The 24,551-nt window shown below is 38.9% G+C and overlaps 1 protein-coding gene across 1 annotated transcript in view; it reads left to right on the top strand.

The window, feature by feature from the left end:
* SLC39A8 (solute carrier family 39 member 8) overlaps positions 1–24,551 on the top strand; it is a 70,302-nt gene that overhangs the window by 12,021 nt on the left and 33,730 nt on the right. The window contains exons 3-6 of the mRNA XM_036853295.1: positions 12,783–12,945; positions 20,325–20,494; positions 23,384–23,506; positions 24,005–24,172. Coding sequence (XP_036709190.1) covers positions 12,783–12,945; positions 20,325–20,494; positions 23,384–23,506; positions 24,005–24,172 — 624 coding nt within the window. The remainder of the gene's footprint in view (positions 1–12,782; positions 12,946–20,324; positions 20,495–23,383; positions 23,507–24,004; positions 24,173–24,551) is intronic.

The following is a 24,551-nucleotide window of genomic DNA, read 5'->3' as shown; positions in this document are numbered from 1 at the left end:
ATAGTAGCTCTTTTTTTCTCGTCATTGATGACACGGTAGCACTGGATTGCATTTTGAACGGCTGCTGCAACCTTCGTGCACCGTTCTAAGTTTGGGTCCTGTGCCTTAAAAACTAACAGTGCCTCCTCAAATAAAGAAAATCCCCTTGCCATTTCCCGCGTTGTGAATCTCTTCGGTTCTTCAGTTACTTCTTCTTCCTCTCATCTCTCTTTGTCCTTTCTCTGGGCCTCCAATTCCGTCAGGTCTTCATTAGTAAGCTCCTCGTGTTGCACAGCAGGGAGTTCAGTGTTATTAGAATGAGCAACGCCTACCATCTTTTAGCCTTGCTCCGCTCTCTCAATTATTTTCACTTTTGTTTCCATCATCATCGCTTGGCGCTTCTTAGCAGTACCAGCTACATCACTGCTGCTTTTACGCTTGCTTCTGGACATCCTGGGCTTGAAATAAGGATACTGTACTACTGTACTCTATACAGTACTGTTCAGTAAGGTACACAAAAGCACAACCACTTGTAGAGGGTGCACACACATGACAATGTACACCAGACACGTGAACTAACTTATGTGATTGGACATGCGAATGCACTTTCGCATCTTTGAAAGTTCGCAACTTGAAGGTTCGTATGTAGAGGACTTACTGTAATCCTGTCTTGTCAGTCTCGGTGATCAGTGTCAACATCCACTCCGCTGACTAAGCTGAAAAACTGGATGTTATTCTTGAGTCCTCTGTCTCTCTATTTCCCATGTCAAACGCGCATAAGTTGGGTCACAATAGCTTAAATACTGCTTACTTAATATCTCTAAATTCCAGTGTTCTCTTTAGTGTAAGGGAGATAATTTTATCTACTTCATGGGATTGTTGTGAGATTTAATTAGATACAGATCTTGCATTCTGTTTGTGCCTGGCGTTATGCTGCCCACGGCATTCCATGCTGCCCCATGTCCTATCTTTCACATTGCTGCCAGATTTATATCCCAAGTACGCGAATCTGATCATTTCACCATCTTCAAATGGCTTCTAATTACTGTTAGAATAAAATCTAAACTTCTTGCCTGGTATTTAAGGCCCTGCAGTACCTACCCTTACCCCCCATATTTCTCCAACTTTATTTCTCCTTTTTTCTTCACATCTCATCTTAGATGTTGTTTTCTCCAGGAATCCTTGGACAATCCCATTACGTTAGGGTAGGTTAGTTATTCTGTCTTCTTCAACATTCATGGATCCTACCCTAGCACTTACCGGGCCATACTGTAATTACTTTTTTTTTTATCTGGATCCTGTACTAGTCTGTGATATCTATTGTGAGGTTAGGGATTGGGTTTATCTCAGTCACCTTCTTTATTCCTGTAACTAGCATAGTGTCTAGCATATAGTAGGTATTCAGGAAATATTTGTTAAATGAATGAATAACTTCAAACTTTTACAATAAATTTTACACCAATATAACTTTTAAAATTATTTCAGTCAAACTAGATGTCTCATTTAGTTCAAAGTAAGCCAGCAATCCATTTATTTGATGCAGACACACTAATAAAAAAACAGTAGAAAAGAAATAGTATGTTAAAATTGAACCTGTGTGTCATATCAGTAGAAGGAAATAATTAAGTTTTTATTCCTTCTAATTTCTGAAATTTTTAGAGTTCTTTGGTCATAATTTAGACTCAGATTTTCTCCATAGCCCATGTAATTTTTATGGCAACTTGGAAACATTGGTGTCAGTATTAGTTTATTTGTAGTATCAGGGCTCTACTGAGTTGATGCCGGGTAAGTTTTATAGAATGAGCAAGGCAACTTGTGACTAGAAAATTTGATTCTTCAGAGTTCCTAGTAAATAAGTCTCAGGTTATCAATTTGTATTTCTCAGAATTATATTCAGACACTATGTGCTCGTTTCTAATCTTCTTTCATTCCCTGCCCTTTCCTTAATCTATCATGTTAGTGATTGTTATAAGTTGAGTGACTTACATGTCTGAAGCTTTGCTAGGAGTTGAGGAAGATATGAAATAATACATCCTTTCTCTCAAGATGTTCATGATCTTATTAAAGAGACACCCATTTTCAAGAGCAGATGGCAATACGAGGAAGCACACAGTAAGTGCTAAACATGTAAATCCTATGGGTAGGGGCGTCTGGAGAGCATAGCAATATTAAGTAGAGGCAGTGGGGACCAAATATAAGACAGATAGAAGTTGGATACTTTGAGAGGAGGTATCTCAGAATTCTAGGTAGAGCTCATGGGGCATGCAAAGTCACAGTGAAGGTAAAATACAAGGCATTAGAACTGCTTGGTTAAAACAGAGAGTTTAAGGATGCTTTTGGTGGAGGGCAAAAGGAGGAAGGAAGGTTGGGGACAGATAATTCTTCAGTGTTAGGTCTTCAGACTCTTGGCAGAAGGAAAGTTTTTTTTTGGTGTGTGTGTTGGGGGCCAGTTTGAACAGAAGAGTGACAACGGCAATATTTCAATAGAAATAGTCTTGTGTGTGGGGTGAGTAAGGATAAACAAGATGAGACATGTATTGGGTAAGGTTAGTTAGAAGTTCCCAACTTGTCAGTTAAATGTAAGGGCCCATCTGTCATTCTTATGCTCTAGGCCAAACCTGTTGGTCTCAGGACCCTTTTGTACTCTTAAAAATTATTGAGGACCCCAATATACTAAAGTACACGTGGTTTATATCTATTGATATCTACCATTATAGAAATTAATGTTAAGAAAAATTTAAAATATTTATTTAACATATAAAAAATAACAGTAATAAGGCCATACCATGTTAACATTGTTTTTTAAATGAAAAATAACTGTATTTACCATGACAAAAAATCAGTGAGAAGAATGGCATTGTCTTACATTTTTGCAAATCTCTAATGTCTGGCTTAGTAGAAGATAGTTGAATTCTCATATGTGCTTCTGTATTCAATCTGTTGTGACATGTTATTTAGCCTCTGGAATATCCATTGTTCACTCATGAAAGAATGAGAGTGAAAAAGGAAAATGCAGTTTTAGCATTATTATGAAAATCATTTTGACCTTGCATTTTCTCTGGCAGGGTCTTGGTAACCCCTGGGCGGGGTGGGGGTTCCCTGGACTGCACTTTGAGAACCACTGTGCTAAAGGGTTGTGATATGATTGGGTCTGTGATGGACAAGGTCATTTCACGTATGCAGAGGTTAGATGACTTTGAGGATGAGCTCACTTCTTGTGGCATCTGCCCCAGCCTTGAGTTGGAGGAGGGGCAAGCAAGCCTTCCACACTTTATCTCCCAGGGGGCTTAGTGGGGAGCCCTTGGCGAGAAGCAAGGCCAAAAGACCTTTTGGTCTTGGCAGCAAACGGGAGGAGGCCTAGGGGACTATCTTGCTGGTGATGGAAAGCAGGGTGGCCCCAGCCCCTGGAGCCAGGTCAGGATCATGTAGTCAAAAATCCAGATTATTTGTGCTCTGACACCACACCAGGCTTCTGGGGGTGAGAGAGCCTTGGAAACTGCACGTAGAGGGGGGAAAGGGCTGAGAACCTTGTCAGTAGCTGTGGTCATCAGAAAATTTTGTAAACCTCTTTTAAAGAGTGTATCACAGCTTTTAAAATTTCTTTTTCTTTAGTAAAAATTAAAAAAAATTCCAGCCTGTCTTAATTGTGTTTGGAGGAACCTGTGAAAAGATTGGAAAACCCTCATGATTTAACTTTATTTTCCTAATTAAAATAGGAATACATGCATGTTGTCTAAAACTTTGGCAGATATAGAGAAGCAGAAAGGAAAAAACAAAAAGTCGTCCATAATTTCACCACCAGAGGTAAATTGAAGCATGTTATCTCCAGATTTTTTTTTTAACATCTTTATTGGAGTATAATTGCTTTACAATGGTGTGTTAGTTTCTGCTGTATAACAAAGTGAATCAGTTATACATATACATATACCCCATATCTCCTCCCTCTTGCGTCTCCCTCCCACCCTCCCTATCCCACCCCTCTAGGTGGACACAAAGCACCGAGCTGATCTCCCTGTGCTATGCGGCTGCTTCCCACTAGCTATCTATTTTACATTTGGTAGTGTATATATGTCCATGCCACTCTCTCACTTCGTCCCAGCTTACCCTTCCCCCTCCCCGTGTCCTCAAGCCCATTCTCTACGTCTACATCTTTATTCCTGTCCTGCCCCTAAGTTCTTCAGAACCATTGTTTTTTTTTTTTTTTTAGATTCCATATGTATGTGTTAGCATACTGTATATGTTTTTCTCTTTCTGACTTACTTCCCTCCGTATGACAGACTCCAGGTCCATCCACCTCACTACAAATAACTCAATTTTGTTTCTTTTTATGGCTGAGTAATATTCCATTGTGTATATGTGCCACATCTTCTTTATCCATTCATCTGTCGATGGACACTTAAGTTGCTTCCATGTCCTGGCTATTGTAAATAGAGCTGCAATGAAAAAAATATTTGCAAATGAAGCAACTGACAAAGGATTAATCTCTAAAATTTACAAGAAGCTCATGCAGCTCAATATGAAAAAAACAAACAACCCAATCCAAAAATGGGCAGAAGACCTAAATAGACATTTCTCCAAAGAAGACATACAGATTGCCAACAAACACATGAAAGGATGCTCAACATCACTAATCATTAGAGAAATGCAAATCAAAACTACAATGAGGTATCACCTCACACTGATCAGAATGGCCATCATCAAAAAATCTACAAACAGTAAATGCTGGAGAGGGTGTGGAGAAAAGGGAGCCGTCTTGCACCGTATCTCCAGATTTTATTTAACCTTATTTAGAGCAGTGGTATCATTCTATACATATTGTTTTGTAATAATCTGTTTTTTCCCTTATCAATGTATCATAAAATAAAGCATCTTTCTCCTTTAAATAATATATCTAGGAAAGGCTCTTTTTGTCTGCTGTTAAGGAAGAGCTTTGAGAATGTGTATAAGCACGTGTGTGTGTGCACGCCTGTGTACATTGTGGGAGGGACTGCGTCAGCACCATAGTGGCTTCAGTAAGAACTATAAGGAAATCTGCGGGAAAAATGGAAGAACAAATCTTGGGGAAACAGAGCTGGGATCACTTGAGCCACCTTTTACACCTTAGAAGATCATCTTTCTGGAATGTTCTTTGCTCAAACCTTAGAAAACTCTTTTATCGTGGTGAAGTAATCATGAGTAAACTTTAAAGAGGAAATTAATTGGGAAAAAGTTCAAGAGGAAGTTGGTAGAGGGTGATTGAGCACACATATATGTTGTGCAAGAGGCAGGCTGTTTGGAAGTGGTACGTGAGTTCCTTGCAACTGTGGTTGGGTAGTTCCATTGTTGTGTCAGTAACAATCCTGGAAGTGATGCCCATGGTCACTCCCACTTTGCCGCTCCTGCTGCCAGTGTGGAGCATTTAAATCACCAATTCCTTGATGTTGTGCAGTCACCCCTGAAGGGGAAAATTAATGGGACTGTTCACTGGTTTCAGGGTCAGAAATGGCCTCCCAATTGTTAAACTCAAACCACCCTTTTAAGCTTTAAATATTTAAATTGTTCTCTTGCCATATTTGAAACATTCTTGTGTATACTTCATCTTCTTTTGCTTTTATACTTTTTTTGCTTTTATATCATTTTGTTTAGGTTACTACTATGAACTTAAACAGGTTTTGCAACTGGTTTTAAAAATTACTGTGAAGACAAGTGAGGGGTTCATTCATTCATTTACTAATTTGTTCATTCAACAAATATTTACTAAGCCCTGCTGTGTGCCAGCATACACTGTTATATTGTTAGTATTAGCATTAGTAAATACTAAGGTGGATATGAGCGCAAGGATTCCAGAAGTTTCTTTCCCATTACATGATGATTTTGGATCTTCATCTTTTCCTCTTCCTAATACACTCTTAACAATCTGAGACCAGTTCCTGGCCTCGTAGTTGTATGGTTATATGATGGTAGCTTAGAAGGATGAAGCAGCATGTTGGCTTCTCTGCTTGAAATGCAAGAATACTGGGTTTAAAAAAGTTTGTGTGGCTCAATTACTTGACAACCTAGAAAAACTGACAGGACTTGATATTTCATTCTAGTTTTGATCGTCACTGAGTCTAAATGCATCAGGAGGACTCTCTCTCCCTGCCTTGAGAGCTCAGCCATACCTGTAGCAGCGGCCTGATTAGGAATGTGGGCTGCTCATCTTCCACAGAACCACAGTCCGTGCAAAACAGAATCTGAAACCATCTCTGGGGTGACCTTTGAGTGGGGTGATATTTCATCTGTGGCATAGTGTGAAGGCCTAGGCTTAATGGGTACAGGATCAGATGGTCTTATTGCTTTGTATTATTTAGTGGATGCCATTTGACTAGACAGCCAAGTAGAGAAGACAGCCCATGTGTTGGGAAAAGGAAGAAGGGTAGAGAAGCTTATCTTTTTGTTTTCACACAGGTTCTGGACGTAACATTCCTTTGCTATTGCTAGCTTTAAAAATGTCTTTAAAATAATTACCTTATATATCAATTAGGACTCTTTCATTTGTAAGTAAAAGAAACTTAAGTGAAATTAGCTTAAGTCAAAAAGGAAATTCATTGGCTCAGGTAACTGAAGATTCAAGGGGCAGAAGCAGCTTTAGGCACAGATGTATCCAGGGGATGAGTGATGGTATTGGATTCCTGCCTTTCTCTGCTTAGTAGTTCACCTTCTTTCACGTGGTGGAAAAGTGGCCTAAGGAGCCCATAGACTTCTGGCAATCCTAGTGGAAGAAGATTTCTTCAGTAGCTCCACCAGAGAGTGGACAAGTATGGGTCCTATGTTCCCTGGTCAGCCCCAACTAAATCACATAGAGGGGGGCTCCCATCGCAGGGAGGTGGTCTGTTACTGGATGATGGGGAAGGAGTCTCAGGCAGGCAAAAATGATAAGCATTCACTGGCCTTAATTATTTCTTAATGTTTTGGGCTTATCTCGCTCTGTCTTATTTTCTGGCTCCCTTTCCTGCTTTTGCACAAATTATATGTGTATTCCCAAAGTTTTTCTCCTCTTTCTATACTCTCTCTCCTGATGATCTCCTCCACTCCCACTTAACTGTTATCTCCTTACAGAAGACAGCTACATCCTTATCTCTGGCCTCTAGCTTTCTCAGAGAAAGCTCACTCATCATTTCCATCCGGTGCCCCACAGGCAGCACTGCAACTTTAAATGTCTAAAATGAAACTTGCCACCATCCTCCGAAATGCCTTTCTTTTCCTAGGTTCTCTAATCACACCAGTAGCAATATCCTCTTTCTACTTTCCCGGAATTCTAACCTCAAAGTCGTTTTTGACTATTTCCTCTGCATATTATTTCTGCTTTATATGAACTCTCATAGTTCTTTATAATTACTTTATCACTTTCTCTCTGGTTTTATAGATACTGGTGTATCTGATTTCTTTCTGCTGAAATTATTTTGGTTTCTTGATGGAAGGTATGACGACTTATTTATCTTTGTACTATTTCTTTCTTTGTTGGCACCCTCCACCTTCCACTTCTTCCATGAATGTCATACACAGAATTTTATGATGCAGTAAATACTTGTTGAATGAAGGAAAGAATTTATATGATGTGTAGTATAATTACATGGTTATTATACTTGGTATTGTTAAAGAAAACCAGAATCTGACAGTAAGGTAATAAAAACAGATTTTATTCAAGAACTATTGCGATAGGGGAAAAGGGACCTCAGTATAGAACTGGGCTCAGTTCTGAATACATCACGGACAAGTGGGGATTTATAGCCAAGGAACAGAGTCAGGGTCAGTGGATGGGAAATTACTAAGAGGAAACATCAGGGGTAGGGAGGGATTTTGGTTAAATAGACCTAACAGGATTCCTGCTGAAGCCAGGGTAATCAGATATCAGGGTGAGGAATGAAGAATTTGACCAGATATTGAGGATATTAAGATAATATCACATATTAAGGCTAGGGGATTCTCTCTAAACAGACTTGGCAGGATTCTTACTAAAACTGGGCAGTGCCAGCCCTACAAGGATGGACGCAAGGCTGAAGGCTAGAGGACTTAGAAGAACCTGACTAAAGTTTAGTCAAGTAAGAGAGCCTGTGTAATTATCTACACGGTGTAATCTCAAATCTTGCCTAACTCCTTGGCATTTATTATAAGCAGATTTCCACTGTATAAAATGTTGAGGGAGGAATTTGCCCTAATCATTCAACCTTCCCCCGTCCTCTCTTTGCACTGGCCTCCAGCACCTCCACAAAGAAATGTCTGGAAGAGAAGCAAAAAAAATTCTGAGTAGTCAGCACTGGTGGAAGGTAGAGTAGGGGAAGTAGAAGAAGAAATGTATGGAAGTATCTGATAAAATGATTTTGAATATAATTTGAGGCCTCATTAATCAGATGCATCTACATCGCCTTACCTCTACCACTACTTTACTTTGGTACTTTGTGTGTATGAGGCCCATTCAAGATCATCTTAATGTGTAAGAGACTAGCAAATAGGAGATTAACTCAACATTTAGAAAATGTCTTTAGGAAGAAGTCAACCCACTGTGCATTAGCGCGTTTGCTGGCTGGAGTTTGCCTCTCCCAGCACAAAGCTCACAGGGCCACAGCAAACATCAGGGGGTTGCTCTTGAGAACAGCAGTGTTGTAAGAACAAACAGATGGAAAGAAGAAAAGCCAGTACGGAAACATGAAGGAGCCAGTGAAAACACACGGAGGCACATACTCTTCAGGTTAATCACCCTGAGCTGTTTTCTGAGGAGCCCCTGTGGGTCACACCAGTTTCACAGTTCATTCATTGTTTGTTTTGGAGCAGAAGGGGTATGTTTGAGAGGATGTTTGAACTTCCTCAGTGGTTCTGCTGGTTTTGTTGCCACCCTCACTGTTCAGGTCCTGGGCGCTCATCCTGTTTGTCTCTGCTCTGGGAAGCACTGCCCTTTCTTAGACAACTGCTTTCTTTGCGTCAGGTTCAACTCTGTTAAATCAAAGCATAATAAAAATCAATATTGTTTAAAGCCAAATAGGGTGCAGTATAAAACTATTTGCATTCCACTTGCTGGTAGATAGCTATTTAATTAAACTAATTAATTAATTTTCACTCATAACTTTGCTCCTTTATTTATTTTTTAAATTAAAATGTAGTTGACGTACAATATTATGTTAGTTTTAGGTGTCCTATGTAGTGATTTGACATTTGTAGACATTATAAAATGATCACCGTGATAAGTAGTAACCATCTGTCCCCACACAAAGTTATTACATTATTAACAATGTTCCTTATGTTGTATATTACAACCCCATGGCTAATTTATTTCATAACTGGAGGTTTGTACCTCTTAATCCCCTACACCTAATTCACGCCCCCCCAACCCCTTTTCTGGCAACCACTGTTTGTTTTCTGAAGGTAGGTAGCTAATTTAAATAAGGCAGGCCTGTCATTAATTCAGTTTTGTCACACAGTTAGTAGTCCATCCTCATTCTAAAATCATAAAGCAAGGCCTAGAGTTTTGTCATCTCTCTACCTTTTTGTTCTTTCTGAACAGATCATCAAGACTCTCAGCTATCTTTCAATATTGAGTATATATTCCTTGATTGCATTGGGTTTTTTCCCCTAACTGTATGTAGAACAGTGTCTTTAATGATGTACAATGGGCAGTCTGGGCATCCTTAAGGATAGTGACTTTAAAACTCTTGACTGCCATTTATAGTAAAAAATGAACTTTATATTGTGGTCCAGTATACGTGTGTATGGTATGTATAAAGTGTAACTGAAGCAAAAGTTTGACTAAGCAGTACTTACTCCTGTTATGTGTGATACACTCTGTGGTTCCTATTATACTGTTTTTTACTTACTTACAAAATGCTCTCTGTGATGTTGTAAGTGGATTTTCTGATCCACTAATGGGTCACAATTAGAGTCTAAAAGGAACTGCTTAACAGTCATCAAGTTTTAAGAAGTCTTAGACTGTTCATTCTGAGAAGACTTTTGCAAATTATCTGTGGGCAGCATCCCTTTTCCTCCTATTTTGGAGTTGGAGGAACTTCCTTGCAGGGAAACAGTGCTGCTTTGTATTTTCACTTCTACACCTATTTATTCCTGGAATCATGCAGTGGGGCAGTTGAGCCACATGCACTCTGTAATTTTTTTTTTTTTTTTTTGGCCACACTGCACAGCTTGCGGGAATCTTAGTTCCCCAACCAGAGATTGAACCTGGGCCCTCGGCGGTGAAAGCGCGGAGTCCTAACCACTGGACCGCCAGGGAATTCCCCGGACTTCGTAATTTTTGAGCCTAGCATTTATGCTCCTGGGTGTCTTCATAGTAATGAATAAACTATACCCACTTTCTCTCCCCCCGTTGGCTGTCGAGCTGTTTTCTCCCTCCATTGGTTCATTATCCCTTATTCTTGGTCTTAGGGAAGACTGTTAACAGAGCGTTGAGTGTTGTCTCCTCTTCTAGGGATGGCACACAGCTATCATTGTCACGAACCCGAAGGAGAGTTTAGGTTCAGTAAAGAACAGTTTTAGGCACATTCTTAGACATTACAAAAAAGATGTGTACATGTGCATTTTCTTTAAGGCAATTGAAGTCTTACCTTTTGACAACTCCATACAATTTGATGTATTTGATGTTTTTTCATCTTTCCTTCATAATCAGTAGTGATCTCCTTTTACCAAATCTTACATTTTTAATTTGATTGTTTCTGTTGTGAGAGGAATTACAGCACTTTATGATGAAACAGTTAACAACAACTTTTGAGTTCTTGGTACGGTTCATAGTGTATCAGTGACCTTGGGCTGCCGTAACAAAATACTGTAGCCTGGGTGGCTCAAACAAGAGAAATTTATTTTCTCACAGACTGGAGACTGCAAGTCCAAGATCAAGGTGCCAGAAGGGTTGGTGTCTGATAAGAGCTCTCCCCTTGGATTGCAGATGGCTGCTTAAGACAAGGTGTCTCTTCTTATGAAGCCACTAATCCAGTTGGAGCAGGGCTTCACCCTCATGACTTTATCTGACCCTAATTACCTTCCAAAGGCCCCATAACCAAATATCATCACATTGGGGGTTAGGACTTCAATATATACATTTGCGGAGGACACAATCCAGTCCGGAGTACAAAGCTAAGGTCTTAGTGGGGTTTAAATATTGGCTGAAGTACGCAAAGAAACGTTCTTTGCAGTTATTAAAGATAGACTTTTTTCTTTGAGTGAATGGGTATTTTTCATACTCTATAACTCTTATAACATTTATTAGCAATAGTAAGACATTTAATTTCTTTTATAGTCTTCTTAGTAATGCAAGTATATAGAAGAAAGTTTACAGTTAAAATATGCCCAAGAGTAAAACGATACTTTTAAAAAGTTATTTCTGCAGAGAACTTTTTTCTAATGCAGATTCTATTCCTTATTAACAGTTAAATGAACTTCTAAATAGCCTAGCACCATTATAATATAGAAATATTGTAATATAGGAAAGCTACCCACCAACATTGAGAATAATAGATATTTTAGCAAGCAACAATTTGTTCTAAAGAGATATTTTAAAACAACTTTTACGTATTGAGATTATTATTGCAGTCCAGGATGGATGAATTTCTTAACTATGAAATTGTAAGGGAACCAGGTGTGTTTGTTTACAAGAAACGCTATACAGAGCTACTCCAATAGCCTCCACAAAATACCTATTCAAACTGAGGAAAAACAGAGATGGGAGATTGAGGATATACAATTGTTTTAAAGCTCTTTGTGTGGATTGCTGTTGGTCCACCGATAATATATATTTTTTAACATTTTTATTGGAGTATAATTGCTTTACAATGGTGTGTTAGTTTCTGCTTTATAGCAAAGTGAATCAACTATACATATACATACATCCCCATATCTCCTCCCTCTTGCGTCTCCCTCCGACCCTCCCTATCCCACCCTTCTAGGTGGTCACAGAGCATGGAGCTGATCTCCCTGTGCTATGCAGCTGCTTCCCACTAACTATCTATTTTACATTCGGTAGTGTATATATGTCCATGCCACTCTGTCACTTTGTCCCAGCTTACCCTTCCCCCTCCCTGTGTCCTCAAGTCCATTCTCTGCATCTGCATCTTTATTCCTGTCCTGCCGCTAGGTTCTTCAGAACCTTTTTTTTTTTTTAGATTCTATATATATATGTGTTAGCATACTGTATTTATTTTTCTCTTCCTGACTTACTTTACTCTGTATGACATACTCTAGGTCCATCCACCTCACTACAAATAACTCAATTTCGTTTCTTTTTATGTCTGAGTAATATTCCATTGTGTATATGTGCCACATCTTCTTTATCCATTCATCTGTTGATACATTTTTATAGTGACTTTTTGTAGAAGAGGTAGTGTTGGGCTTCCCTGTTGGCTCAGTGGTTAAGAATCTGCCTGCCAATGCAGGGGACACGGGTTCCAGCCCTGGTCTGGGAAGATCCCACATGCTGCGGAGCAACTAAGCCTGTGCGCCACAACTATTGAGCCTGTGCTCTAGAGCCTGTGAGCCACAACTACTGAAGCCCGCATGCCACAACTACTGAGCCCACACGCCTAGAGCCCATGCTCTGCAACAGGAGAAGCCACTGCAATGAGAAGCCTGCACACTGCAACGAAGAGTAGCCCCCGCTCGCCGCAACTAGAGAAAGCCTATGCACAGCAACAAAGACCCAACGCAGCCAAAAATAAATAAATTAAAAAAAAAAAAAGAGGTAGTGTTGTGTGTCTAGAGGAAATAGTCCGTGCCTCTTTACAGTATCTTTGCTTGCAGCCTTTTACTATGTTGACACATATATGGTTACTTTGTTTCTTCTATTTCAGTGTTTATCAGCGGAAGAGATCTTTTCCCTTCATGGCTTTTCAAATGCTACGCAGATCACCAGCTCAGACTTCTCTGTCATCTGTCCAGCAGTCTTACAGCAATTGAACTTTCACCCTTGCGAGGATCGGCCCAAACAGAAAACAAAACCAAGTCATTCAGAGGGTATGTTGCAAGCTTTTTCTCCCATTTGTTTGAAAACTCTGTGAGCTAGTCTAAAATGAAATTAACATGCTTCTTTTTCTGCTTTATTACTCTTAATTAATCTACATAGGATCCCTTGGTAAAAAATACTTATATTCTGGAAGTCTTTAGAATAAGCATAATTAGAACTCATTTAAGCTTCAGAAGTTATGCTCTTTTATTTATGGAGTCAAAATTTTACTTGGTACCAATGGAAAATTTTATAAAATTCAGTTCTTGATTTTAAGCAATACATGTTTTATGTTGTATATATTGGATGGCACATTCACTATTTGGGTCATAATTGATCAATTTCCATTACGTTGTACTTATCATATAATTTTAAAACCTGTCAATTTACCTGTCATTGTCAGTAAAGAGATAAGGGAACTAGTGTGGTTCTAGATTAAATCTTAAGGTACTGAGTTATTACTGCTTTAATTTTCATAAATAAAAAAAGTGCCAGTGACTCTTTTAAGTGCCTATAGCGGTGTTGCCATAGATATTGTAAAGAAATTTTTAAACATAAGAAAGTAAGTGTATTCTTACTGTATAGTCCACATACTTAATTAAACAGGTAGAAGAGTTCTTTCACCAATGAGATAAACCAGTTGCTGAGGGGCAATTTTGGTATTCCCAAATTGTTACCTGCCCCACATGAGTATTTTAATTCTCATTTTTTTGGTTCCTTTATTTTCTGTGTATTAAGCATTCAGTAGTGAACAAGAAGAAAAATTCCCTGCCCTCTTAGGGCTTACAATGTAGCGAAGAAAAGAAATAGGAAACATTTATACAAACAAGCAAATAAATTATATCATTTCAGAGTGATAAATGCTATGAAGAAAATAAAGTAGGTAAAGAATAGGATATGGTGGGTGAGTGTGATTTTTAGATGGGTCAAGGGAGGCCTCTCTGATGAGATTACATTTGAACAGAGTCCTGACTGAGGAGAGGGAGAGGGCCATGGCTAGATCTTCTCTGGGGGACAGCATTCTTGGTCCAGGGAACAGCAACATAAGCTTGGGGGTGAGCTTGACGTGTGTAAGGGACAGCGAGAAAGCGTGTGTGTCTGGAGCACAGCGAGCGGGAAGGAGAGTAGGAGATGGTAGCCAGGGGCCAGATAGCGAGGGCTTGTAGGGTGTGGTAAACTGATTGAATTTTATTCTGAATGTGGTATGAAGACACTGTAGGGTTCTAAACAGGGGAGTGATGTGATTTTATTTGGATTTGTAAAAGATTATTCTACCTGCAGTTTGAAGAATAAATTGTTAAGGGGGAAGAGTAGAAGCAAGGAGATGGGTTGGGGGCTATTGCCAGGGTTGGTGCTCAGCTTGATGGGGGCTTGGTCTAAGGTGGGAGTGGAGAAGTAAGGAGATCTGGTCAGATTCAGGATGGATTTTGGAGACTGTGCTAATGTGGTTCGCCTCTGCGCTGGATGTGTGGGAGGGAAAGATGAATCCAAGTTTAAGCCAGAGAAACTGCATAGATGGTTGCCCCGTATCCTGGGATGGGCAAGACTGGGGAAGAGCACTTTGTTGTGGAGGAAGCGAGTGGCGAGGACCAAGAGTACAATTTTTGACATGGTTAGTCCGAGACATTGATGTAGACCGACAAGGGGAGAGGTCCAGTAGGCAGTGGCACACACATATTTGGATTTCAGAGAATAGTCGAGGCAGGAGATTTGTCATCTCAGAGATGGTGTTTGGAGCCACTGGTCTGAGTGAGCACATCTAACGTGAATATAGATGGAGAATATAAAGAGAGGAAAGATGAAGAAAAGGAAAGCCTCAACAAAGGGAGTACCTATTTTATTGGGCCGGCCAAAAAGTTTGTTTGGGTTTTTCCGTAACATGAAAAACCTGAACGAACTTTTTGGCCAAACCGATATTAACTTTTGGATTCCTTTGTGCATATATGAGCATTTTAATCTCACTATATATGAATAAAAGGGATAACAACAAAGACAAAAATAATGAAAACAGCCAACTTTTACGTAGTCCTTACTATAACCGATACTTTTCCAAGTTCTTTCATATGTTAACTCAATTAATCTTTGCACAACTATATGATGAAGGAACAACTATTCCCATTTTACAGCCAAGGAAACTGAGGTGCAGAGAGTTCAAAGTCATTTGCTCAAGATTTATACAGCTTGTACATGGTAGAGCCAGGTTCAAACCCAGGCTGTCTCAGCTTCAGAACCCATATTCTCCTTTGTATTCTATATTTACATATACAAAGAATAGAAATTACCAACAATAATTTATCAATATAATTAGCGATTTTGTGAGTAACAATAATTTCAGAGCTCATTGTTCAAACAAATGTTTTTTCTAGAGGATGTACTAAATGGGAATATGTTTATATTTCTACAAGTTTATTTAATATAGTTTGCACTCTATATTCAAAACTAAATTCAGCAAATGCTTTCTGTACTAACATTTACTAATAATATAGTGTAGTAAAAGCATAGATTCTGAAGTCAGCCAACCTAGGCTCAAATCCCAGCTCTATAACTTTCCAGCTATGTTGGGCACTTGACTTTGTCTTTCTGCCTTAATTTTCTCATGTAAAATAGTTCATTTCTCATAGGGTTGCTATAAGGATTAAATAACTTAATGTTTGTAGAGCATTTAGAATATTATCTGGCACACAGGTACTATATATATATATATATATATATATATATATATATATATGTATATCTGTTACATGAAATATATCTGACATGTACATAATTCTGGGGACAGGAGGTGAGGCTTCAGAGAAAGCAAATCCTCTACTCTGTGCAGGTTAATTACTGATATTCAAAACTGTTTTAACCCCAGTTAATTCCCGGGTTACCCTCTCAGGAACCAGGAAGTAGGAACAGGGAAGTGGGAAGCAATAAGGGGAAGAATTCTAGGATCAATACTGCAAAGCCATAACATGGAAAAATCAACACTCCTAAGTTACAAGGTCAGGAAAGCACCAAGTATTTGGATGCAGGACCCAGAGAGAAATGCCTCTTAGGGTGCACATTATCTTAGGAATTGAAATAAGGCTAGAATGGGTGGGATGGAGTGAGAGAAGATATAGAAAAGTTTCCGGAGAATTAGAGATACTAGTAGAGTATTCATTACTAGTCTAAGATGATTGACTGCATATGGCCATTACTTGGTGTAATATCTTGTTTTATTTTTGTGCAGCTGTGTAATCTTGGGTGACTTGTCTAATGTGTCTGTGCCTCATCTGAAAAATGGAGATAATGGTTGTACTTCCCTTATAGAATTGTTGGGGATATCAAATGAGTTAATATACGCAAGTACCTAGAACAGTGCCCGCGACAGAGTAGGAAAAATATGTCTTCGCTCTTCTTATACATATGCTCATAGGTTGACTCTATTCCCTGGCCCCTGTGTAAGCCTATTCTTTTCTAACAAAGAAATGATATTTTAAACAATGAAATGCCTTGGATTCTTTATGTAATAGTTCACTTAATATAGAGTCAATTTTGAGCTCATTCAAGGAAATGAAAAACCAAAATAAAAGCAAGCCAGACTCTGATATTTCAATGGGCAGATAAAAGAATCTCACTTACCTGAGACCTTACAGTTTGTGATTTTGAAATTGCCTCTCAGGTACTTTATAAACTCACATTGATGAGTGCAATAAACTGATGGTAAATTAAATTCTCTAGGAGATTAATTACATTTTAGCAATAAGTTAATGGTCCAAAGTTGCCTCTTTTTTTTTAAGATCACACAATACCATTCAGTTCAAATAACAGATAAGAATAATAGTATCTTATCCTTAATAGTATCCCTGAAAATCACACTGTCCAACTCTGTAATACAGTTGATGACATAAGTCTATGTTCCAGAGAGGTTAAATGGCTTCCTCTAGGTACATACCTGAGGGGGCATGAGAGCCCAGGGCTCCTGACTCCTGGTTTGCTGATCTTTCATTGTATAACAGTGAGCCAAATGAACTAAAATTTACATGATGTCTACTTACTAACTTAAAAAAACAAATAGCATTTATTGAAGACTTACTATATTACAGGGTCTGAATTAACTGGTTTTATTTCAATTCTTGTAAAAACTCTATGAAATAGGAGAATTAAATGAATTTAAAAAGGTGAAGTTCTTAGAAGAATCTTAACACATTGTGGGCATTCAATAAATGTTCGCTATTGTTACTAATATTCCTTGAAAATGTATTAAAATTCTTCAGAGTTCACTGAGAAGCAGAGAGAAAGGATTTTCTCTGAAACAGATCATTAGAGGGAGTCCTATGTGTATATGGAGAGGTCCAAGGAGTATTTTTTTTTTTTTTTCAAGGAGTATTTTTATACTACTTCATTCTTTGGTGCTCAGATTGAGTGGATGAATGAATCGTTTTTTCCTGAATAATGTGCTAACAATGCAAGAAGGGGAGACTATGCTGTGTGCCTGGAGCATGATGGTTCCCCCTCCCACAGTTCCCCAAGTGGTTCTGATGTGCACAATAATAGGAAGGAAGGTTAGAAATGTGGGACAAGCAAATGAGTTGGTATTTTTTTGACAGAGTTCTGGGCTGCACCTTGAAAATATGGCATTCATTCATTCATTCATTCATTCATTCATCAAGATATGTGTGCTATTTGCTGGGCAACATTCTAGGCTCTGAGGAAGAATAAAACATAGCCCCTGTCCTTGAAAATCTTATAATTTGTATCATGTAGACGAATATATGTGATAAAATGATGGTAGCACACAAGAAATGGTAAGTGGCCCAAATACCTTCAAAGAACTATAGGAAACTTGATGAGCAAGGGATTGCTGCCTGGAAAATCCAGGAAAGTTTCATGGAGGAGGTCTTTGCATTGGCTTGGAGAGCTGTGTGTGAGTTTGTCAGGCAATGAAGATAGAAAAGGTGTTTTCAGATAAAGAACCACAGTGCAAAGGTAATTCTATATTTGGAAAACATTGTGTCTGCATAAAGGCCATGTTGATAAGGGGGTAGATAACATTGGAGAGGTTGTGTGGCAGTCCGTTGATGAAGGGCAGTTGCAAATAGGGGCACGAGATGATCAGAATTGTGTTTTAGGATAATAAGATTAGTGGCCATGTCAAGTAGGGGGAGGAAGACCAGACAGAAAGCTGTCATAATGCACCAGATGAGGAGTGAGAGGTGATGGAATGGAGAACATGGAGTGAGATATCTCAAGGAAAATTCGTAGAGTTTGGTCACTAATTGTCTTTGGCATTGACTGTAGAGAGTGAGAAATTGAAATTGATCCTGATGTTTCTGCTATTTATGGAGACAGTGGACAAGGGTAGTGAAATAGGATTTCTCAGGGGAAGCTGATGAGTTTAATATGCGTAGTGGCTTTGCCTCTGTTTGGTACTCAAAAAGTTCTTTGCATTTTGATTTTAGTTTCCAACTTGTATATATCTTGTCTACTAATTAGATTATAAATATTTGTTGAATGAATGAACACATGTAGGCTAGTGATGGGATAGAAGGCTGTTTGTGTTAAGGGCAACTGCACATAGATTATACCATGGAGGAAGAGGTGGGATTGAGAACTTCTTCGAAGTGGAAATGCTGAGGGGAGTGGGTAGTATTGCTTTAGGTGATAAGGTAAGAAATGGGAAGGAGGTGGACCTTTGTGAGTCCGATGAGATGACTCTGGGGCATGGTTAGGAGTCTGGAACTGATAGGAAAGTATCTGCAGAAGATAAAGGCATGGTCAGTGCTGCGATGGTTCTTGTGGTAACATTGTAATGTTTATTATCTGTCCTTTTCATGTGGTACTCAGCACAAGCTACCTTGTTTTGCTTTGTGTATGTGTGTGCCCTCTAGCGTCCCCAAGCCAAAGGTCCAAGCTCCTTGTTGGCAGGAAGCACGGTTTGGTCTACAACATAGGCTCCATAAACGTTTGCTAAGATGGCTTATTTATAGTTAGAATCACTAGAATAATGGTGAGCAATCCTGTATTCATGAAGCACAATATAAGATGTTCACAGTTTTGTTGAGTCCCTTGAGCTTTTTAAAAATTAGATTACCTCTAAGGGGTAATGAAGCATATTGCTAATGAATGTGGGCCCTGGAGCCAGACTGGGTTCAAAATCTTGCATTCTATTCACATGACTCGGGCAGCTGATTTGAACTCCACGTACCTTGGTTTCCTCAACTGCATGAAGGAGGTGGTAGTCGTACTTGCTTCGCAGGGTTTTGTGAAGATCAAATGAATTAATACAGGTTAGTCACTTAGTGTGGTGCCCGGCACATGGCAAACACTCTCCAAGCATTTGGTGTTACTGCGTACGCCACTGAGTATGTCAATGAGGAAAGTGCCCCGACATTTAAAAATGTTTCCTGGGCATTTTAAAGAAGTGACAATGCAGAGGCAGCTTTCTAATCTTTCACAGTGTCCTTAGCGCACAGTCAGTGGGGCTGCAGGCAAAGCCAACGTCGCACAGTTCTGGGGGCAGTTTGTATCTCAGCCTGCACTGCCCCTGCCCCTGCACGGTTCACGCAGTCTGTTTCACTCGCATTCCCATGTTGTTTTTAAACCATCCCCTCTAGGATAACCGGGGAGATATTGACCTTAGGATGCCATCCGTTCATTTCATTTTAAGGAACATTTATTAAGCACCACTAGGGGGCCAGGCCCTAGGATGGAGACATGAAGAATGCTCCACGTCCCTTTTCACCACGGTCTCCACTCTGTGGGATATTGTTGCCTTTGTCCGAGCCCGGTAGGGTGAGTTGTGCAACGTATCCACTCTCTGCTGCTGCCATGTGCTCCCTTCTTGAGTGTTCACTGCACTGGGGCTCCCTGGAGGCCCAGGCAGGGGGCTGAGGTGCTGTCTTCCCCGAGGAGGTGCTGTCCACAGGGCCTGCAGACAAGTGATTATGACCAGCTCAGTGTCAGCAGCAACTATGGTCATCTTGAAGCTAACCACCCCACCCATCTCCTTGCCCTCGTCACCCCATACCTTCTCCCCGCAACCCACACTGCCTCTGTCAGTCCTCTGAAAGGCCGAGTTTTAAACTGGGCTTTGAGCCACAGATGCAGCTCGGTAGCTTGGAGCCTGTGGGCCTCGGATGGTCACTCTGCTAGATGTTCTTCAAATTCCCTGCAAGCTGTAAAAGTCTGTAATCCCATAATGATGACTTAGGACTGAGGAAAGCATAGGCAGTGTTACTATTAATATTTATATTCTCAGTAATTTTCTATATAATTTTCAGTGAGGAGTTTTCGTTGTTTTAAAGAAGATACCTGTTTCAAGCTTTTAAAGATGAAATGTGTTTCAGACTGAATGTACAGTAAGATGTCATTTGGCTCCTTTGCTCTAATTAATTTCTACTCTTTTCCCTCTGATCCACAGTTTGGGGATATGGCTTCCTGTCAGTGACAGTTATTAATCTGGCATCTCTCCTCGGACTGGTTTTGACTCCGTTGATAAAGAAATCTTATTTCCCTAAGATTTTGACCTATTTTGTGGGGCTGGCTATTGGGACTCTATTTTCAAATGCAATTTTCCAACTTATACCAGAGGTAAGGAGGTTGGCTGTTTGTGTCTGTGAATAATTGGTTCTTTTAAATGTTTCAGCACTTTGTACATTTTAAGCCTCCATAATTCTTGCAGCATTTTATGGTCTGGTTTATAGTGTTTTGGGTAAGAGAAAGCTGAATCACAGCAAATGAAAAAGCTTGTCCCAAGCTGCAGGGGAAGTCAGCGTCAGAGAGAAAATTAATATTCTGGGAGGCCAGGCACCAGGACGTGCTCAGACAGCTCTGGGACACCTCGGAAGGCCTTACAACTCTATTCTGTCTCACATTTGGCAAATTTAATTTTTCTACACTCTTTTTATTATTTACTTATTTATTTCTGAAGTGCACGCAGTGTCAAATTTACTAAGATATATAACAGAATTCCTCCATGGATCAGTTCGGTGTTTTGTGACCACCTAGAGGGGTGGGATAAGGAGGGTGGGAAGGAAACGCAAGAGGGAGGAGATATGGGGATATATGTATATGTATAGCTGATTCACTTTGCTATAAAGCAGAAACTAACCATTGTAAAGCAATTATTCTCCAATAAAGATGTTAAAATAAAATCCTCCATGTATTTACTACAGCTAAAGAAGACTAGAGGGTAAATTAGAACATGGTTGACAAACCTTTTCATTCTTTTTGACTGTGGATAAAAATCAATCGAGGGCCGATAAATAAACAGCAGCTTATTTTTTCCTTCGGTAAAACGTATTATTGATCTGCCATTGACTAGGGTGTGCTATTCAGTTCATCAGCACATGATATATATGTTTTATTTCAAATCTATAATGTGGCCGTATAAGGAAGAGAGATGGAGTGAGGAGAATAAGTGAGAGGAAAAGAGACAGGCAGGAGAAAGAGACATTAACAGGAGGGCGTCACAAAGGGCAACTGGAGAAATACATATACACGTGGACAGTATCTCCCCACTCATGCACACACAAAGATGGAGAGGCAAGCTCTGAACAAAAAGAAAATATACAGTATCACCTTCAGCTCATAAGTTTTAGAAAATTATAACTAAAGCTCCTTTTAGTTTTCGCAGCTATATATGAAAGTGGGGATGTAACTTCTTAAAGTCATAGTTTTTAAAATTATTATTATATCTAGAAAGGACCTAGGAGAACATCTACTTCAAAGCCTCAATTGTAGAGATGAAAAAATTAAAATCCAAGGGGATTAAATGACTTGATTACAGCCATATAATCAGCTAGTAACAAAGCTAGGATGACAAAACAGATTTTCTGATTTTAAAAATTATATGTAATATATTTGATATAGTATTATATATATTAACTCACCTGATTTGTGGTGAGTCAAATTAAATTAAACAAACTGACTTGTTATGTGGACTGAGGATTGTACATTTATGATTTTGAGGTTTCCTGTTTTATTGAAAATGTAATAGTACATTAAAATGTCTATTAGGGAAATAAGAAACTTCTTCAACAGCACTTATAGAGGTTCTTTTGCCTTTCTGTGATAATTAGGGAATTATGGATATGAGCAGAGAATTATGTAAACACTAGAGAATCTATCTTTTTAATAATACCCCCAATTTACATAGTTATTTCTTTAAAAAAATTTTTTTTAAAAAATTTATTTATTTTTTATTTTTGGCTGTGTTGGGTCTTCGCTGCTGTGCACGGGCTTTCTCTAGTTGCAGCAAGCGGGGGCCACTCTTCGTTGGGGTGCGCGGGCTTCTCACTGCGGTGACTTCTCTTGTTGCGGAGCACAGGCTCTAGGTGCGTGGGCTTCAGTAGTTGTGGCACATGGGCTCAGTAGTTGTGGTGCATGGGCTTAGTTGCTCCGCAGCATGTGGGATCTTCCTGGACCAGGGCTCAAACCCGCGTCCCCTGCATTGGTAGGCGGATTCTTAACCACTGCACCACCAGGGAAGTCCTGATAGTTATTTCTTTCGTGGCAAAATTATTTCCCCTTTGCTATTTTATTTTCATAACCACTGTGTTAGTTGTATAGAGTAGGTATTTTTATGCCATTTTTGCACTGTGTAAATAGGTCCGGAGAAGTCACTGAAAAGAAGATGTGGCATGGTCTCCCCAGAGACAGATGTAGAACAAGAACCCAGGCATTTTCTATACTAGACTGCTGTTCAGAGGGGAAATTTACAATGTGTGGAGTGGTATAAAGCTGTGGCCTTTCACATGTTATGCTCCCCTGCTATTTTACTTATTTTAAGTTTGTGTTTCTTGTCTGCCTAGAACATCTTGACTCTATAATTTCAAACTCCGGCTCTTGTCCTGTGTCCTTTAAACACTGAATTATTTCATTCTCATCATTTGTGAGTGTGTGTGTGTGAGTGCCTGGTATCTTATATCTTTTCTTCTTTATTCTGGGGCTCAGTCCTCGATTTATTTATCTCTTTAGGACTTATTAGGATCCTCTAAGTTCAAGGGGCTCTCTCTTGGGAAAACAGTAATCCAAGTGACCTGCCATATTTACTTTAAAAAGTTGACTCTGGATATTATGGGCAAATATATTACTTTTAGAAAAAGTGGATAATCAATGTCTCATTTGTCTTAATTACCCATGTCTAATATTATCTTATAAATGTAGGAATCAGTGCTGCTTTTTTACTGCTAAAAGTTTACTTTCTCAAGGCAAGTATCGCTGAAGGTGTTATAGCTAGGAAACTATAAGGTACTCTGGGGGCTTTATTTAATAGGACTTTCTCTGGTTATAAGACTTCAGTGCTATCTCTTACAGTTTGATTACTCAGGTTTCAGAGTTTTTGTTTTATGAGTTTGGCAGGTAAATTCCCAATAATACCTGGATGTGAAGGATGGACTTAGGACTGTGGTGAAAATTATTTACTGAATCAAATTAAATTACTTGGTCTTACCTGAATTGCCTTTTTTTCTCTCTTAGGCATTTGGATTCAATCCCAAAATTGACAACTATGTTGAGAAGGCAGTTGCTGTGTTTGGTGGGTTTTACATACTTTTCTTTTTTGAAAGAACACTTAAGATATTATTGAAGACGTATGGTCAGGTAAATGGACTTTATTTAAAATGTTTGATGTTTTACCCACTAAAGCTACTTTATATAGGCAAATAAAGGCAGGAATTTTATTCTTACAATTATGTGAACAGTTCAGTTATTAGACTTGTGAATGTGAGGAGAGAAAGGAAAGGATCAATATATTGATAAGTATAAGAGGAACACTTGATTCTTATTGTAGAATTTGGAATAAATACTAACAATTTAATGTCCAATAACAGATGCACATAATTTGTATTCCATTCATATCCATCAACATAAGAAGGTATATGCACCCTAACACGAAAAAACAAAAACAGGAGAATCTAATAAATAAAGATACATTTAAAGGAAAAGAAATTTTATAAATCTAAAAAGATTATACTACATACGGAATAGATATAAAATTTTTCTCTTATAAATAAAAACCATTAAATTCTCTATTTTCTTGCCCGTATGAGCCATCTTTGTTTCTTCTTATAACGTTTTCCTCCCTTATTTTTCTTGTAGGATGGTCACACTCATTTTGGAAATGATGACTTTGGTTCTTCTCAAGAAAAAGCTCATCAACCTAAAACGTTACCTGCCATCAATGGTGTGACATGTTATGCAAATCCAGCTGTCACAGAGCCTAATGGACACATTCATTTTGATAATGTCAGTGTGGTATCTCTACAGGTATTGTAATTCTCTTTACTGCATCCTTCATACTGTGTGAAGACTGCTGTGCATGCAGCCAGTCAGTATTTTGCACATTTAATTGTATCAGGCTTATTCCTGCATGTGTGGGTTAAGTGGAATGTAAGTTTGTTTCTTTTCCACTTTCCCTCTGTCAATTTACTGCAAATATGCGAGTTAAGCAGTAAATTGTAGGTTGCTGGGTTGGAGCCTTTAGTATTCTCTAAGATTGTTTAACTATGTAAGAGTTACTAAGATTTATACAATGATATGTTGCAAAATTAATTTAGAGCATTTCTCTTATTTTGCAATTCTTTCGAGATACAAAAACCAAAGAATCCCTTTGAGTGATTTTGAAACTGAAAGAAGACTTGTAAGC

The sequence above is a fragment of the Balaenoptera musculus genome, chromosome 5 (assembly GCF_009873245.2).
Source record: "Balaenoptera musculus isolate JJ_BM4_2016_0621 chromosome 5, mBalMus1.pri.v3, whole genome shotgun sequence".
NCBI classification, from domain to species: domain Eukaryota; kingdom Metazoa; phylum Chordata; class Mammalia; order Artiodactyla; family Balaenopteridae; genus Balaenoptera; species Balaenoptera musculus.
The sequence above is the reverse complement of the archived record's forward strand: the minus strand, read 5'-3'. Positions and strand labels throughout refer to the sequence as shown.